Source organism: Callorhinus ursinus, unplaced genomic scaffold (assembly GCF_003265705.2).
Source record: "Callorhinus ursinus isolate GAN/ISIS: 27379988/994484 unplaced genomic scaffold, GSC_fseal_2.0 scaffold14, whole genome shotgun sequence".
NCBI lineage: Eukaryota > Metazoa > Chordata > Mammalia > Carnivora > Otariidae > Callorhinus > Callorhinus ursinus.
In genome coordinates, this window is record NW_027397076.1 from 30,711,377 (window position 1) to 30,728,751 (window position 17,375).

A 17,375-nucleotide genomic window follows, 5' to 3' on the forward strand; every position below is an offset into this window, starting at 1 on the left:
TCTTACTCCCATGGGAATGTGGTAGGGAACTAAATAATACGAGAAGGTGATATATCTGAAATTCTACAATGACAACCAGCGCTTCTTAGTGTTCGTGATTTCTAATTCCTGTAACTATTCTGGAAGAAATGCTTGTCAGTGGAGTTTTTCTGGGGCAGGAATAAAGGGCTTATCTAAAACTCTTAAGAAGAAAGAAAAGTTAAATTTTGTCTTCTCAAATTATTTTAGAACCAGGACTGATCTTCAGCAGGGAAACCAGGTACAGGCTTCCTGGTATTGAAGGCCGCTGCCCTTTCTGAGCAATTACATCTGCTTTGATTGCTCAGTGCTGCTATACCAGCTAAACGTTTTAAAATATCACCTCTGGGGGCGCCTGGGTGGCTCAGTCGGTTAAGCATCTGCCTTCAGCTCAGGTCATGATCCCGGGGGTCCTGGGACTGAACCTTGCGTAGTGCTTCCTGCTGAGCAGGGAGTCTGCTTCTCCCTCTCCCTCTTCCCCTCCCCCACCACTCCTACGCATGCTCTCTCTCCCTCTTTCTCTCTCAAATAAAAAAATAAAATCATTTTTTTTGTTTAAAGCTACATATCTTTGCATCCTGTCTTTTTTTTTTTAATAGACTATTTTTTAGAACAGTTTTAGGTTCATAGCAAGTTTGCATGGAAGGTACAGATATTTCCCTGCTCAGTGGGAACCTGCTTCTCCCTCTCACCCCGCTGCTCCTCCTGCTTGTATTCTATCAAATAAATTTTAAAAAATAAATAAATAAATATCACCTCTGTTTAGCACATAGATCATAATCTGTTTCTTAGGCATAAATGTTAAGATAAATGATAAACCTATTAATGTTAATAAAGAAAATTAATAATTATTTTGATTTTTCTGACAGATAACATACTTTTTATTTTTATATCTAGGAGCAAGACATAATACCTGAAAACTTGCCAGCACCAACAAGCAAATATAAACTAAAATATCAGCAATATAAAACTGAAGTGAAAGAGGGATATAAACAGTGTAGTCAGACAAATGCAGAAAAGACAAAATCAAAGATCACACAACAGTGTCCAAGAAACAAGGTAGATGACAAGGTAATGTATGAGACTTTTAAAGTTTTCATGGAATTTAAAAAAAATTACATGTACTATAGAAATCATTTTGTCTGGTATGTTTTGCTCTTAGTCATAGTAAGTATAGTAGCTAGCATTTATTTCTGTGTGCTAGGGACTATTTTAAGTATTCTGCTTGCGTTAACTAGTTTATTCTTAACAACTCTAAAAGTTTATTATTATCATTTTCAAATGTGAAAACTCTAGCCATATGACCTAGTCATCTTTTCTGTGTAAGGAGTTTTCCATTTGACTTCGGATTGAAAATAAGGCAGTATTAAAAAGCTGTTTTTGATGTAGCTATCTTGAACTCTGTTTGCTTCACAGTCTAAATTTTAAAGTTGAAAAGTCATTTCAGATGTTGCAGTGACCCTATTTTATTCCCAAACTGTCATCACTCCATGATTGTCTTCTGGCTCTTGTTGGGAGATATTTTTTAATATCATGAATTTCTAAATTTATACTTTTATTTAATGTTAATTAGGTGTAAATTCATCATTCAAGAATATACGAGCAAGCTAACCATAATCAGTTTAATGGTTTTCATAAGCGTAAAGGAAAGGTCAACCTTGAATTGTGGAAAGAAAGGTTTGGAAACATAGTTTATGATGCTCCTGGCCATGAAGGAGAGAATACTTAAATATAATTCTTAATTCAGTGAATTCTTTATAAGAATAATGTATTTTCAGGGAAGTTTGCTGGTTGTATTTTTTAACATTTTTTAAAGGTAAAAAGAATTGATTATAAGTAGGCATAGCATATCAGCTATTTTATCTAATCCATGTAGGAACTGTCTTGAACTGACTATATCACATGGTGTTTAGTGGAAAGAGTAACAAAATTAATGGATTATTTGGTCTCTTTTATGCTAAGACAGATTTCCAGATCCAAACAGATGCACACAAGTATAATAATCTGATGTCTGTAATAGTAGGCAGGATAATTTCATAGCCCTTTAGCACCTGGCCATATAGTTGTAGGATCTATAATGTGATATTTAGGTCACTATAATAATGTTGGGAAAATAGAATGAAGATTTCTATAAGCTCATGCTTTATTTGCTGCAGCAAAGTGGTTTAAAGTATTTTTTTTTTAAAGAGAGAGCACACATGTGCGCGCGCACACACACGCACACACATGCGGGGGCTGGGGGGGGGGGGGGGGGGTTTGGGCAGAGATAGAGGCAGAGGGAAAATCCAAAGTAGGCTCCACATTCAGTGCAGAGCAAGATGAGAGGTTTGATCTCACAACCCTGAGATCATGACTGGGCTAGAAATCAAGAGCTGGATGCTTAACTGACTGAGTCACCCTGGCACCCCTAAAATTTTTTTAAAGTAAAACTGGTTTCCTTGAACGTAGGTTCAAATGAAGGCATTTGTTTATTTTTGATTAAGGGAGGAACAAATATTGCTTGTGAAGCTTCCCATATGATTGGTAAATACTTGTATAGTATGAATGAAGTGTTTTATAGAAGCCAGCATATTCATGTTTTCTTCTGGAAAAATTCTGTTTTGCTCTGATTTTTAAAATCTACATATAAATGTATATAATTATTATTTCATATGCTCTTGATAGTCTTACAAAAAGGCTCTGGTTTCTCTACATAATAATTTTATACTTAATGGGTTCAAGCAACTTTTTGATGTCTTTTTAGATATATGCCATTATGAAAATCAAAACGACTGTATAAATGGGCTATTAGTAAATCCTATTATAATTACATTAATTAATACTGGAATAGTAATCTCTGGAAATAGAATTGCTTCCTGATATCAGAAATGTAAGCCCCTCCATAAAGCAGGGAACAACATGTAAATTGATTCTTTTTACTAATTAAGAAGCTAAAGTTGGACATATTTAGGATCTAGGACAATAACTAAAGCCATAACCACCATAATCAATCAAACAGTAAAATAAAAGTTCGCCTTGCTTGTCTAATGGCAAATTTCCTTTGTTGAGTTTTTCTTCCATTTAGTATAAAAAGCTGATGAATCTCTTGTTGTCAAATTGTTACCTAAGTCATAAACTTATATTTTAAATACTGAAACATCTTTAAATAAAGCATGAAAGTCATGAAACTTCAGTTTTATAGAAAATACTAAGTCAGTGAATAAAACAGACAAATATTTTTGCCCTTACAGAATATATATCATAAAGGAAGGACCTAGCAAGAAAAAAAATGAATGAATGAATGAATCAATCAACCCATCTAATATGACAGTTGGTGATAAATGCTATGGATGGAAGGGCACTGGGAAGAGCAGGGCTCAAGTTGGGACTGCAATTTGTACAGGATCACCAGGAAAGATCTTTCCCATAAGGTAGCATTTCAGCACACATCTGAAAAGGGTGATGCATAAGCCACTCAGGATAAACTCTTAAGTGTCATGAAGTGGGAGAGGGCATGGAGTGTTTAAGAAATATCAAGGAAAACAGTGTGGTCAGTGGAGGAAGAGCAAGGAAGAGAAGGGGAAGGTGTTAAGGGGGGGAGGCCTGGGAGGCAGATCTGTGAAGCCTTGTGGACTACGTAAGGACCTTGCCTTTTACTTGAGGCAGAAAGTTAGTTTGCTTTGTTGAGGATGGGTTTTACTGAGAATAGGACCAAGTTGGAAGCAGAAAGTTGTTTGAGGAGGCTGTCACAATAATCCATATGAGAGATGAGGATGATGGCTTGGACCCAGGCAGCAGATTTGGATAAGAAGTGCTGGTGATGAGAAGCCAGATTCTGGATAGATTTTGAATATTTGAGAATATTTGCTGAGAATATTTGCTGATGGATTGGTTGTAGGCTTAGGAGAAAGGGATGATGGAGGAGGACTGTAAGGTTTTTGGCCTGAGCAATTGGAAGGGTGGGGAAGACCACCAGGAAGTCTGGTTTGGGGAGGTTAAATTTGACATACCGAGTGGAAATGTCACTGTTTCCCTTTTGTAAAAGGATAAAAAACAACCTGAAACAAAATAAAAATCTTTTGAAAGCTTCTTCCAACCTGAACATAGTGCAGACCTTTGCTTATACTTAAACATATCTGTTAATTTAATCTGCTTAATTTACCTTATTTAATGCTAAACATCTTTTTGGTACCTGTTAAAATAAATAACTATGCAGGAAAAAATATATTAGGAGGTAAAAAAATTATAAAGTATCCTCATAAATTGATTTCCCAATAGTTAAAACTTTTTTTTTAAAGGTTTTATTTATTTATTTGACAGAGAGAGCAAGAGAGCATAAGCAGGGTGAGCAGGAAAGGGAGAAGCAGCTCCCTACTGAGCAGGGAGCCGACGCGGGACTCGATCCCAGGACCCTGGGATCATGACCCCAGCCAAAGGCAAACGCTTAACCGACCGAGCCACCCAGGCGCCCCTTAATAGTTAATACTTATACAAGATGCATTATTCATTTGTGAATAAGTATTTATCAAGTGCTCACTGTGTGTGGTCCTGTTCTGGCATCAGGGATATTGAAATAAAAATGACAGACAAGGTTCCCTCCCTCATGGAACTTATAGCAGGAGAGGCAGACAACATTCATAAACAAACGTATAATAAGATTTCATGTAGCAATCAAAGGTCACGAAGACAGAATAGAGTATGAATATGGAATGTGACCTTTTAAGAAAGGTCTAAAGTAAGAACAAACCCTGGAGGAAAAACTCTTGTAATCTATTAAGTTTTTGGCAGTTGCTATCCTACTGGGACATTTTTGTTGCTGTTGTTGTTAAAAGAATATAAGTACACCTTATATTCAGAGAAAAATTTAGCATTTATCTTTAGGATCCCAGAGGATCCTTTATCTCAAAGGGTATATCCCATCTCTTAGTACTTTGGAATTTCATTTTACAGAGGAGTGAACATGTCCATTTTTATTAACTTTACAAAGACGCACGTGGGCAATAATAATTATAATAGTTGCTACCTTTTATCTGATGCTTATTGTATGTCAGATACTTTTATAAGTGTTGGACACTTCATCTTTGTGTGTGTGTGTGTGTGTGTGAAGTAGTTACTATTATTAATTCCCCTTTTAATTCCCATTACCATGGGTAAATTGAGGCACAGAGAGGTCATCTAGTTAGAAGGTGGAAGAACTGCATTCAAATAGGACAATCTGATTATCAGAGCCTATAACGCTATACACAAATAACTATTGTTATGTGTTATGTATTGTTATGTATACATAGTTGTACATAAATAACTATAGATGTGTTCAGAGGTTATTTAACACATTATTTTGTTAAAAACAAATACGCTAAGTATGTGAACTAAGTATAAACTCTCAAGAATTCATTTATTGCTTTCCCTTACAGTGTATAAAAGTTGAAGAAGCCATTGTGGATGGTCTTACCACTCTGGATAGGAAAGCCCTCTTACAGCAGGGTTATGCAGACATCCCTTACAATGCACAAAGGAGTATGAGAAAATCTGATGCTGTAAGTTACCATGATCTTTACTTACTTCTTAAGCCATTAAGATAATTTGCCCTCCCAAAATGTTGCAGACTTAAAATTGAATAAATAATTACAACAATTGAATTTGTTCAGCAGTGAATGTTCACTAATGTGTAAATTGAATCCTCATTTTTACAAATGGTTGAGGTTTGGCATATTTACTGTGGAGAGATAGTCTTGAATCTTTGAAGGTTTGTCAAAATTTAGTTTATACTATTGAAAATGTTAATTGGCTGCTATTCTTGGCAGTGGGATTATTTAGCATCAGCCCTATCCCCAAAGTAACCTAGTTATTTTTCGAAAGTGATAAGCTAATAAGACTAGAGAAATTCCAGCAAGTTAAGTAAAAGGGCAAGAATAAAGTATTTTTTTTTTTTTTAGGAAAAGGGAAGCGAAACTTCTCAATATTAACTTTAAATTGTGTCTTTTACAAAATCAGTTAGATTGTTGGATGAGTATCGCTTAGGCCAGATCTGGTACAAATAGATAATTACATTTCTATAGTGTCCTGGGGTAATCAGACCAAGCTGCTTCAAGTTGGAGTCCACTGGTCACCCCAGACCCCCCCAGGTGATTAAGATCTTAGACATATTTGTAATGGATTGATGAAATACCAATGTGTGGTGGTTCAAAAGTTGGGAAAACTCTGGTTTAGATAGCCTAAATAATAATAAAGCGTTATGGTTTTAGATGGTTATATTATCATTATCACTGAGAGGAAAGTCACTAAATATTTTATTTGGATTACAATCACCCAGAATTAATATGTTCTCAGTTGACAGCAATGTGTAATCAGTGTCTGGATCATGGACTGATTTTCTGTGGATGTCTCAAGTTGCCAATTTGTTGTAGTTCTTGTACTAAAATAACAAACATTATTTTCTATGCCTATTATTATTTAGACATTTATGTTTAATAGAATAAGGAATATTACCAGGATTATCCTAAAATTTAAAAAGCTACTTTATAAGGCAAAATAGTCTTCCAAATAAGGCTGATTTTGATATGTTCCTGAAGTTGTACTTGAAATGGATGTTACTGATACTTAAGGCCCATTGGGTATTGTTCTTGGTGTCATCCAAAGCCATCTGGGTGTTAGTGGATTTCTTTTACTTAAGATCACTTTAATGCACTAAATTAAGCATCAAGTATTTTACTTTATTGTGGTAGCACATATTTATCTGTTTTTTTCCCAAAGACATGTTTGCATGAGTAAATTTTGAATGCATTTGAAATTAGTACTGACTTTATGTTTAAAATCTAGGTGGAAACTTTTTAATTTAATTTTTAACTACTTAATTGAACACCAGAAGCAGTGAACCTGTGGTTTTTATATCCATCTCTTTTAGTTTGCTTGTCATTTTTCAACATTATTAGATCCTTTGCATCTGTGTGACTTCTGCTTCTGCTTCTGCTTTATGTTTACACAGACCTCAAAATCAATGTGCCTGAGGGCGGTTCTGACCTTTCCTACAGTAAGCCACCATAAATGCCAACACTCAAGGTGGGCTTTCTGCATGGGCTCTATTCATTAATCTCCCCTTTTCTGCTCGCTTCTGGGCTTTGCACCTATGTTCTGGCTGACCTTTTCTGCATATATTTCATATTTTACTCAGTGTTCACCTTCATCACCCTTAGACATAAAACACACTTTGCAGTGACTGTAAGTTACCATACGTTTTCTAACTTTTTAATTGCTGTTTTAAATTTATTATTATTATTATTTTTTTAAAGATTTTATTTATTTATTTGACAGAGAGAGACAGTGAGAGCAGGAACACAAGCAGGGGGAGTGGGAGAGGGAGAAGCAAGCTTCCCGCCGAGCGGGGAGCCCGATGTGGGACTCGATCCCAGGACCCCGGGATCATGACCTGAGCCGAAGGCAGACTCTTAACGACTGAGCCACCCAGGCGCCCTTAAATTTATTATTAAACAAAAATCATTATAAAGTGTCATGAGCTTAGAGAACATCAGATGCAGTTATATGTTAAATGACGTGAACTATATTTATATGGGGCATATTTGGATGTGTAAACTGTATCTTAATTTCTACCAAACCCCCCAAAAGCCAAATTCAATTATACACTAACATTTAAATAATTGCACCCAAATTTCCAGGTTTTTTAGGAGTTTCTATGATATGCCTTTAGTCATTCTTACTTGGATTTTGTGTCCATTTTGAATAGAGTGCTCTCCCTAAGGTTACAAAGCCTCTACCATAAGCTACATTATTGTACTTGATTTCATTTACTGGCGTGATCAATGGAGATGACAGGAATGTACAGTGTACAAGCTTTATTTTGACCCCTTAATTTTTTAACCTTTTTCATTTACTCTTCAAAAGAAACATTTTAGTAAATATAGTTACATTATAATCTAATTGGAATTGGACGATTACTCATCTTTCAGTTTAATATAACCTAAAATGTAGTAAAAGTATTTTCAAATGAGTTGAAAAGCAAAAAACAGTGTGAAGATAATTTAATCAAACCAGTAATTGAGAAAAGTTGATCAAGTATTAATGGATATTATGCATAGAAAATATTATCCTTTTAATGACAGGAAGCTTTATGAAAGATTTTTATTTTTAGGTTTTTGATAAAGGGTTGAAGGATTCCAATTCAATTTTAGCTTCATCTACTACGAATAGTTTTAGAACAAACTCCTTGTGTCAATGTTGGTATTCTTCTTGGAGCAGGTTAAAGTGCTTTTTACAAGGCATCTGTCAAGGAGAGGGATATCATAGTCTCTTCCTCCTTTATTCTGACTCCATGAAATTCAGAGGCAGAACATAGAAATCTCTGATGATCTCTACCGAAATTAAAGTGCATTATTTTTTAGGAAATAAATGGTATTTTCAGATTAAATTTTTGGAATTTGTTTTTATAGTAATGATGGATATAGTAATCTCTATTTAAGAAGAAAGTTGGAAATTTAGCATATATTTTAGGGTTCTCATGTTAACTCTAGTGTTGTTATGTTTTATTGATAATGAAATTTTAAAAATTTTCTCTTCTTAGGAAATTGTAGCTGCAGAGAGGAAGAAACAGACTGTTGCAGAGCAAGTGATGGTAGACCACTTATCTAGGTGAGAGTAAGTAGTAGTGAACGACAGAAATCCAGTCAGAAAGTTTTCGTTAAATTTTTTTTTATCCTTAGTCAATCACCAAGTGGTGACTCACCTGACTCTGAGGTTCCCACACGTTCCCCGTTCACTGCACTCACGGTGTTGGAGTGATGGTTTTTTACAGCATTCCTAGGCCAGTAGAAATACCCAACAGTTCTCTTTGTTAAGTATTTTTCTCTAAATAAGTTAAGTATTTACTTCATGACAACTTAATGGCCATTTCAAAGAAATAATACACATAAATTAAAAGAAAAAATATTTGTATTTCACTCTTAAATAGCCACAGTTATTTGTATGTGCCTTCTGGTGCATGGCACAATCTCTCAAACCTTAGGATTGTTGAGGATGCTGTCATCTTCACTTTCAATTCCACAGGGCACTTGCTATTTATCACAGCAACTGTAGAAAATCCAGCTTTGCAAAGGTTTGACCTCACTGAAAGAATGATATCTTGTTGAAACTGTGAATGACCTTGAGCTGATAGTTCATGTAGTCTCCAACAAATATCAAGTATCACCGCGTTTCCCTCAAAAATTAAAAATATCCCACATAGTCCCTGTGAGTTCCCTGTGGCACTCTGGAGTGACATGGTGCACAGTTTGGGAACTGTGGGATTGTTAAAAATTTAAAACTTAATCTGAAGTTTCATAACTCTTAGAAAACTGTAAAGTGTAAGTACCTGCTGTGCTAAAAATTGCATGATAATATGTAAATATTGTAGGATTTCAGAAAAGGCTGAAATAGTCTAGGAAGTCTTCAAGGAAGAAGTAAGACTTATGGTTAGCTTTGAAAAAAATTATTTCGGTGGCAGAAAGATACTCTACATGCATATTTTTCAGTAACTGTCTTGAAATAATTAATTATACTTATAGTCTTCAATGTTCCTCTTTCTGTTATCTTTTGAACTCACTTTGTTGATGTTTTCACCCGCACCGTGCCACCTCAGCATGTCCTCATAAGATAATTCGTGGCGTCCGTGTTGCCCAGCTAATGGTGATTTCTCAGTTCTCATTTACTTGACCCATCAGCAGCATCTGTCTGCACTGAAAAGTTTCTCCTCTTTGAAATACTTTTCTCTTTCCCATTTAGCTTCCTACACACAACACCTAGCTGGTTTTCCTCCTTCCTTCTGCTCCTTCTCAGTCTCTTCCCCTGGTTCCTTTTCATCATCCCTGTCCTTATACATGGGAGTACACTGGGCTCCATTCTTAGACTTTTTCTAAGACTCCATTCTTGACTTCCTAACTGATCTCATCCAGCATCATGCCTTTAAAAAGCATTCATACACTAATGTTTCCCTGATCTAAGGTTCCAACGTAACGTTTGCCAATCTGGGTTCCTCGAAGTTCATTTCGCTCCATCCCCCATGACCAAATCCTCTTTAATTTTCCCCCAAGGCAGCTCCATTCTTTAGGTTATTTAGACCTAAAATGTTTCTGATGCTTTTGATGCCTCTCTTTTTCTCAAATCCTCTATTCAGTTTGTCAGCAATCACTCTCAGTTCTACCATCAAAATAAATTTACTCCTTCTGCTGCCATCATCCCTGTTCACGATATCATCTTCTTTCTCCTGGATCATTTCAGTCTCTTTCTAACTGGACTCATTGTGTTTGCATTTGCCCCTTGTTGGTCTGTTCTTAACCCAGCAGTCAGAGTACGTCTATTAAAAAGTAAGCCAGATCAAACCCTCCCGTAATTTCCCATCACGGTCAGAGTAAAATCTATGTATTGGTTATATATTACCACAAAACCAGTATCTTAAAACTACAGTGATTAATTAGAACTTGTGTATCTTCCAATCAGCTGTCCAGGCTAGGCTTGGCCAAGTGGCTCTTGCTTTTTACTTACTTTGGCCAGTTATATATGAACAAAAGCAGTGGTCTCAGTTCTGAGTTTAGGCCTTAAGAAGCCTTATGTGTTTCCACTTGCCTTTTTGCACTTTTGCCATCCTGGTGAAAAGAACACAGCTTGGCTAACCCACTGAGCTCAATAAGAACATGACTCTGCAAATGCAGCTGGGCCACTTAGCCAAGATAATGCCAGATGAGCAGATCCCCAGCCAGCCCACACTTACATGAGTTAGTTTAATTGAGATCAGCAGAGCCATCCAGCTATATATAATTGGCCAAAGCAAGTCAAATGGCTAGGCTCAAAGCTAAAGGGTGAGAAATTAGTACAGTACACCTATAATGAGGCCATGGCAAGGATGTGGATCAGGAGTGCTAAAAAATTATGGTCTGTAATATAGTTTACCCAAGCCCTACATCATCTGTCCACCATTTGAACTTGGACTGCTTTTCCTACTTCTCTCTCTCTTGTCTATTCTGCTGCAGACATTCAGCTTCCTTCCTGTTGTGAAACATACCAGGTTCACTCCTGTGTTAGGTGTTTTTCATTTATTTTCCCCACTGCTTGGAATGATTTTCCCTTAGAAATCCATATGGTTTCCTACTTACTTTGTTTCACGTCTTTATTCAGAAGTCACCAGCAGTGTCTCTTTGTTTAAAGAATAATAAGGGAGAGACATGGAGCCGAGTTGTCTCAAAAATTTCAATTTATATTTAGATAACACTTATGGAAAAAGAGATTGATAGGAATATTCACTTTTTTATGGCCAGAATTTTTTAATTATTAAATTTACTCATTCAGTGTCTGGAAAATGTATAATTCTGACAGTAGTGTAAATTTGTATTTGTAGATGAGCTTTTCTAGCTGCTTATAAATATGTGAATGCTAGAGTAGTGCATTATCATATTGAGTTGCCAGACTTTGTATTTTCCCATATAGGGCTGTAATCAGTGATCCAGAACAAAACCTAACCGCTGAGAGACAAGAAAGTGCTCGTATCTTTCCAGATTCAAAGATAGCACCTCATCGATTTAGGAAAAGAACACTACATGAAACTAAGTAAGAAAATTATACTTATATCAAATGAAGATATAGTATTTTATAAATGAATTTAAAAAAATGTACTTTTGTGTCTAACTGAAAAGATTTTTTTGGCTCAGTTTTGCTTTTTTCTATATGAAGGAGAGTGGAGTTTTTGGAGTTCGGATCCCACTTGTGCCACTTTAAGATATAGGGGTAAACTTTGCCCTCCAGGTTTTTTATTAATAATTTAGGGATAAGAGTTATAACCTGGGAGATAATGTATATGAAAATACAGAATATAGCAACTGAGACATTTATATATACTGAATCTCATAATATATTCAAAATTATTATTGCTTACAAGTTATTATTAATATTATTATTATTTTGCCTTTCACTTTGTAGCTTATAAAATCTTTGGACTTCCACAGTTTTGGGGTGCAGTCCACTTAAATTTCTCAACTACTTCACTGGCACTTGACAGCTAGCCTCAACATTAAGAGACAAAGAAAATCCATCAGTTCCTGCAGCAGTTCTTTCATATTTTCAGACTGCTATAAATGCCAAAAAGTTCTTAGAACTGTTAATTTTTTGGTCTCATTCTTATTTTCTGGAAGACTCTATTTCCATACCTTTAAATATTCAAAGGTATCATGTATCAACTTCCTATGGGTGCTGTAACAAATTACTACAAACAATACTTTAAACAACACAAATTTATTCTCTTACAGTTCTGCAGGTCAGGAGCCTAAAATCAAGGTGTTGGCAGGGATGCATTTCTTATAGAGGCTTCAGGGGAGAATCCATTTCCCTGCCTCTTTCAGCTTTTAGAGGCATCCTTTATTCCTTGGCTCTGGCCTTCCTCCACGTTCAAAGCCAGCAACGGCTGTGTTTTATCACTCTGACCCTGGGATCGTGACCTGAGCCGAAGCCAGACGCTTAACCGACTGAGCCACCCAGGCACGCCTCTGATACTCTTCTTCTGTAGTCAACATATCCCTCTGCTTTCTTCTCATAAAGACACGTGCAATTGCATTGAATCCAGCTGTATAATTCCAGATAATCTCCTCATCTCAAGGTCTTGAATCACATATGCAAAGTCCGTTTTATTGTATCATGTAATTGTAACATATTTACATGTTCTGAGGTGTAGGGTATGAACAACTCTGGAGGGTCATCTTTTAGCTAACACATCTAAACTTCTCTTTTCTAAAGTAAGCTTTTATTGAAATAAAGTATATGTCCACAAAGTGTACACATTTTAAGTGTACAGCATAGGAATTTCCACAAACTGAACAATGCTCATGTACCAAGTTCCTAGATCAAGAAATAGAGCATTCTTAGTACCTCAGCAACTTGCCTGTGCTGCCTCCCAGTTACTGCCCTCTTCCTTTGCCACACCAGCTTAACCTCTCGTCCTGATAGCGTGGATGGTAACTGCCTTGTTATAAACCTACTGAAATCACAAAATTTGGACTCTAGATATCTGGCTTCTTTTACTCAACACGTTTGTGAGTTTATCCGTGTTGTTATTTGTCGTTGTCTTTTATTCTCATTTCCATACAGTATTTCATGGTATTTAAATATACCACAGTTTATTCATGGATGTTGATGGACATTTGGCCTTTTAAGAATGGTGCTTCCATGAACTTTGGTGCATGTTTTTTGGTGAACGTATGTACTCCTTTCTGTTCAGTACATACTTAGAAGTGGAATCGCTGGAGAATTTAGTGTGCATATGTTCAGCTTTAAAAAATACTGCCAAATAGTTTTTCAAAGGGGTTGCTGTAATTAGCATTCCCACCAGGAGCAGTAAGATTCGTATTTTGGTCTTTACCTGCCTGATTCTTATTCCTGTATTGTTAAGAACTTGGGTAGAGAGAAGTGTTTGGTACTACTTACTGGATACCTAAAACACTAACACATTTATAATATAAATGTCTTATTTACTTCTTTTATCTTTTCAAGGAGACTGTAGACTCCTTGAAGCTGTTACTTCAACATATCACTGTTAAATTGAGTTCTATTCACCTTTGAGAAGCAATATAACGTAATGGTTATGAGCAAGGTTGGGCTCTGTCATGCACTAATTATATGACTGTAAAATTTATTTGTAAGATGGGATAATAGTACTTCATGGAATTATATTGCAAGCATTGAATGAACCAACGTGCATTTAAGTGATTTTAATAATGGCTGGTGTCTAGGGAGTTCTCAATAAATAGTAGCTGTTATTATTGCTGTTATTTTCTTGGCATTTAGAGTTTTTTCAGGCATGTAGTGAGCATTCAATAAACACATTAATACTAATAGATTAAATTGAATTGAGAAGAGCAATCTATCATGACTCCACTCTGTGTTCACAAACTCCTTTTGTCCATAGGCTCTTGTCTGTATCCTGCTTATTTTTCAGAGACCTTGATTTTATAGAGGTATTGCTTTTCAAGATCCCAATGACCCATACACTTACTTACTATTTACATTATTGCAGTTCATTATACCTGTAGCTTTATTGGAGTGCCATAAAATTGTTTAGGAAGGAGAGTAAAGATATGTCACCAAATCTTCAGATTTCTTATTATAAAGGAGTTTACTAGTAATAGGATGCTAAAGTGTGGACATTTGGGTTTTGTTTCATATTATTAAACAGAATTCTGGGACTAGCAATCTTTGTGAGATCATTTAGTGCCATCTGAAGGCCATAAAGATTACACAGCTGATCAGAGGTCTTACAGCTAGACTTATTCAAGGCTGGAACCTCATCTAGCACTTTTTCCACCATTCTGTTATTTTGGTAAGGTATGTTTTCAGCTACCTATGACTGAAAATTTGACTGATAGTGATTTAAAAAAGTCAGGATTTATTTTCCTATAAAACCAGCTGCCTGGAGGTAGTGTTGGTTTCAGTTCAGTGGTTCAGGGATGACACAGCTCTGGGCTGGCTTCCTCAAGATCTTATTGGCCTTTCTAACATGGTTGCCTGATGGCTGCCGTGGCTCCTAGCATCACATCCCTGCCACGTTTAGAGACAGGAACTGTTCCCATGCCACTCTCTTATCAGGACAAAAGAAAGTCTTTCCTCGAAGATTATGGACAGAACTTTGTCCCTTAGTCACCTCTAATGGAAAGAGGCCAGAAAAGCAAATTAGATGATTGGAGGGAGGCAAAGGAGAACAGGGTTAGAAATGGCTGCCAGTAGCACTGTAATAGGACCAGTTACAAATGTGCTATTTACTTGTATAGCACTTTGATACTGTACATTCTAACACAGAATGTATGTGTGTGTGTATTATACACTATATCTCAGGATTATTTCTCATAATATGTGAGTCTGCTTCAGTTAGCTAGCACTCTTAAAAAGGTTTATAACTTCATCTTCATTCTGTGCATTTCAACATATCAACATAACCGTTTTTGTACTTTTATCTTTTACATCAACATCAAGTATAGGAAACTTTAAACTAATTATTGACAAATGTATTTCTTAACAGGATAAGAACCCATTCTACATTAACTGAAAATATGCTTTCTCATAAAGTACAATTTGATGGTAGGGTCATATCAAGGTAATTATGATTTTATTAAACTTTTACTCCTATGATTATAAAACAATATTCTCTTCAAATAGAAATAACAATAATGAGATTAAATTTGTCACATTTAAATGTAAAATGTGAATTTAGAATGAATGTTTTTAAGTAATATTAATGTTACAAAAATTATAGGAACTATGAACCTATAAATAAGACATTTTAATTAAAAGTTACTTAAAAAGTGATTTTAAAATGGCTTTCAAAAAGAAACTTAGAAGGGAATTTTTTAAAGATATGTACTATTTCTAGAAGATGGTAAAGCATTTAAAAATTAACCTTTATGTAAGCTGCTATCTTTGATTTTCTTTGAATGGCTTAAATTAATAGTAGATTATTGATAGATGCAGGACAGTGAGAAGGAAGATGATTCTCAAATCTGTTACCTCTGTCTTAGAAACTTCCAGTCATACACAATGCTGATGTTTTTTGTGTATATTAAAGGTGAAGTGTGTTTTTAAAAATTATCAAGTCTGTTCAGTGATTTTAAACTTTCTATCACAAAGATAAGTGTCTATCCTTGAGTGGCTTCTTGCAAGGTCAACATTTTTTAGGGTCTTTCACTTTATCTTAAAAGTCTATGTCAAAATAGTAATCTACATTGTAATATATCTATATCCTATCAGTGTAAGATAAAGCTTTTTTCTCCATCCAAATCTTACTTAAATTGACACTTCAGTAAGCCATGCCATGTTTCCCCATAACCCTTGCTCATTGCTGCACATTCAAGAGAGTAAAGCTATTCTTTGACATACACAATTCTGGTTTATTACTTAGTTTGAAAATTACCCTATTTGAAAATCTTTAATATCATTCTGTTTTTCTAGAAATGGACGTGATGCTTGCAGAGAGCTGATTGGGTTCTTTTTTGCTCATGACCAGTCCCTAACAATTTATGAATATCGGCAATTTGGGAAAAACAGGTATGCCATAAAAATTGTTACAACTCTCAAGATGATTACTTCTGAGAGAAGCTGAATAACTTCACATTTTTGTCATTTAACTTCTAGAACAAATGTGCTTCCTTTTATTCAAAAAAACATTTATAGTCATCAGTGTGGACGAAGAAAAGGAAAACACTACCAACTTGGCGATTTTTATGTTGTAAGTGAAGTGTATATGTATGCAAATGTTTTAATGCCAGATGCTGAAATTTGTGGGGGTGTGGGGGTAGAAGGAACAGGGTTTCTAGTTTTCAATTTATTATCTCTACTCCTTATAGAGCAGGGGCTAATGGTTGATCTTTCCCTGGGAGGTTCTGCCTCTCAGGTCCAGATCCCAGTGGTCTGAATGTAAGCATATAGCATTTATTCCTTGTAACACTCTATCCCTCCATCACAAATCTGCAGTATAAGTTTGGGAGAGCTTGTCTCTTGGTGCTTTTGAAAGCTCTACAATTGTAGAGGCTGTACCACTGGGTAAGTGGCTACTTCAATAGTCCCAGGAGTAATGGTCCATGTCATGCAAGCCTATCTCCTGTAGATGCATGTTCTTCTCTATGCGGAGGGATACTTGGCCTCTGGAGCTATCACATATCTGATATTTAGCTTCTCTGCCTTGTGATTTCCCCACCTCACACAACTCCTGACTTATGGTGTATAACAAAGATTCCCTAGAATGGGGTCGATCATGGGTAATATTACAATTTTGGATAGTGCTCTTAAATTTTAAATTATTATGTTCACATTATCTCATGAGTAAAATTTAGAATTGTCCACATTGACCATCCACATAACAAATATCTGCTCATAGGCTAAGCATTTGGAGATCGAACAGTGACTAAGTTAAATCAATTCCCTGTTTGCATGGAGTTTATAGTCTGATGGGAAATACAGTCAAATAGGAGGGCCACATCAGAGGGGCAATGATTCAGTTTCGTTGGGTCAAAGAAGACTTCCTGGAGACAGTGCCGTCCAACATCGATCTAGAAAAGGCTGGGATAGACAGGAGAGAGGAAAAGCCTTCTGGAAGGGGGACAGCTTGCACAAAGAACAAACATGAAAGAGCCTGGCTTATTTGGAGAACTGGCTGAACTTTAGTTCACGGTGGGAGTTGGCAAGAGATGAGTCAGAGCTTATTAGGAGTAGCCTTATATTAAAGAGTTACCTAGAATGTATTGGGGAATCACTGAAAGATTAGAAGGGGGTGCAGTGAGGGGAGCTGACATTGTCAGGTTTGTGATTTAGAGAGAAAGATCTCTCTGGTTACAGTATGGGGGATGGATCAAAGACTAGGA

At 35.9% G+C, this 17,375-nt stretch overlaps 1 protein-coding gene across 4 annotated transcripts in view; it reads left to right on the forward strand.

The window, feature by feature from the left end:
- Positions 1-17,375, forward strand: part of CAPS2 (calcyphosine 2) — a 44,493-nt gene that overhangs the window by 10,275 nt on the left and 16,843 nt on the right. For 2 of the 4 annotated variants that reach the window (XM_025883383.2, XM_073900636.1), the window contains 7 exons: positions 916-1,089; positions 5,412-5,534; positions 8,573-8,640; positions 11,467-11,586; positions 15,041-15,115; positions 15,967-16,062; positions 16,150-16,243. In XM_025883383.2, the coding sequence (XP_025739168.1) occupies positions 916-1,089; positions 5,412-5,534; positions 8,573-8,640; positions 11,467-11,586; positions 15,041-15,115; positions 15,967-16,062; positions 16,150-16,243 (750 nt within the window). Of the gene's footprint in view, positions 1-915; positions 1,090-5,411; positions 5,535-6,982; positions 7,057-8,572; positions 8,641-11,466; positions 11,587-15,040; positions 15,116-15,966; positions 16,063-16,149; positions 16,244-17,375 lie in introns of those variants that run through there. The other 2 variants (XM_025883387.2, XM_025883386.2) reach the window with 2 other exon arrangements.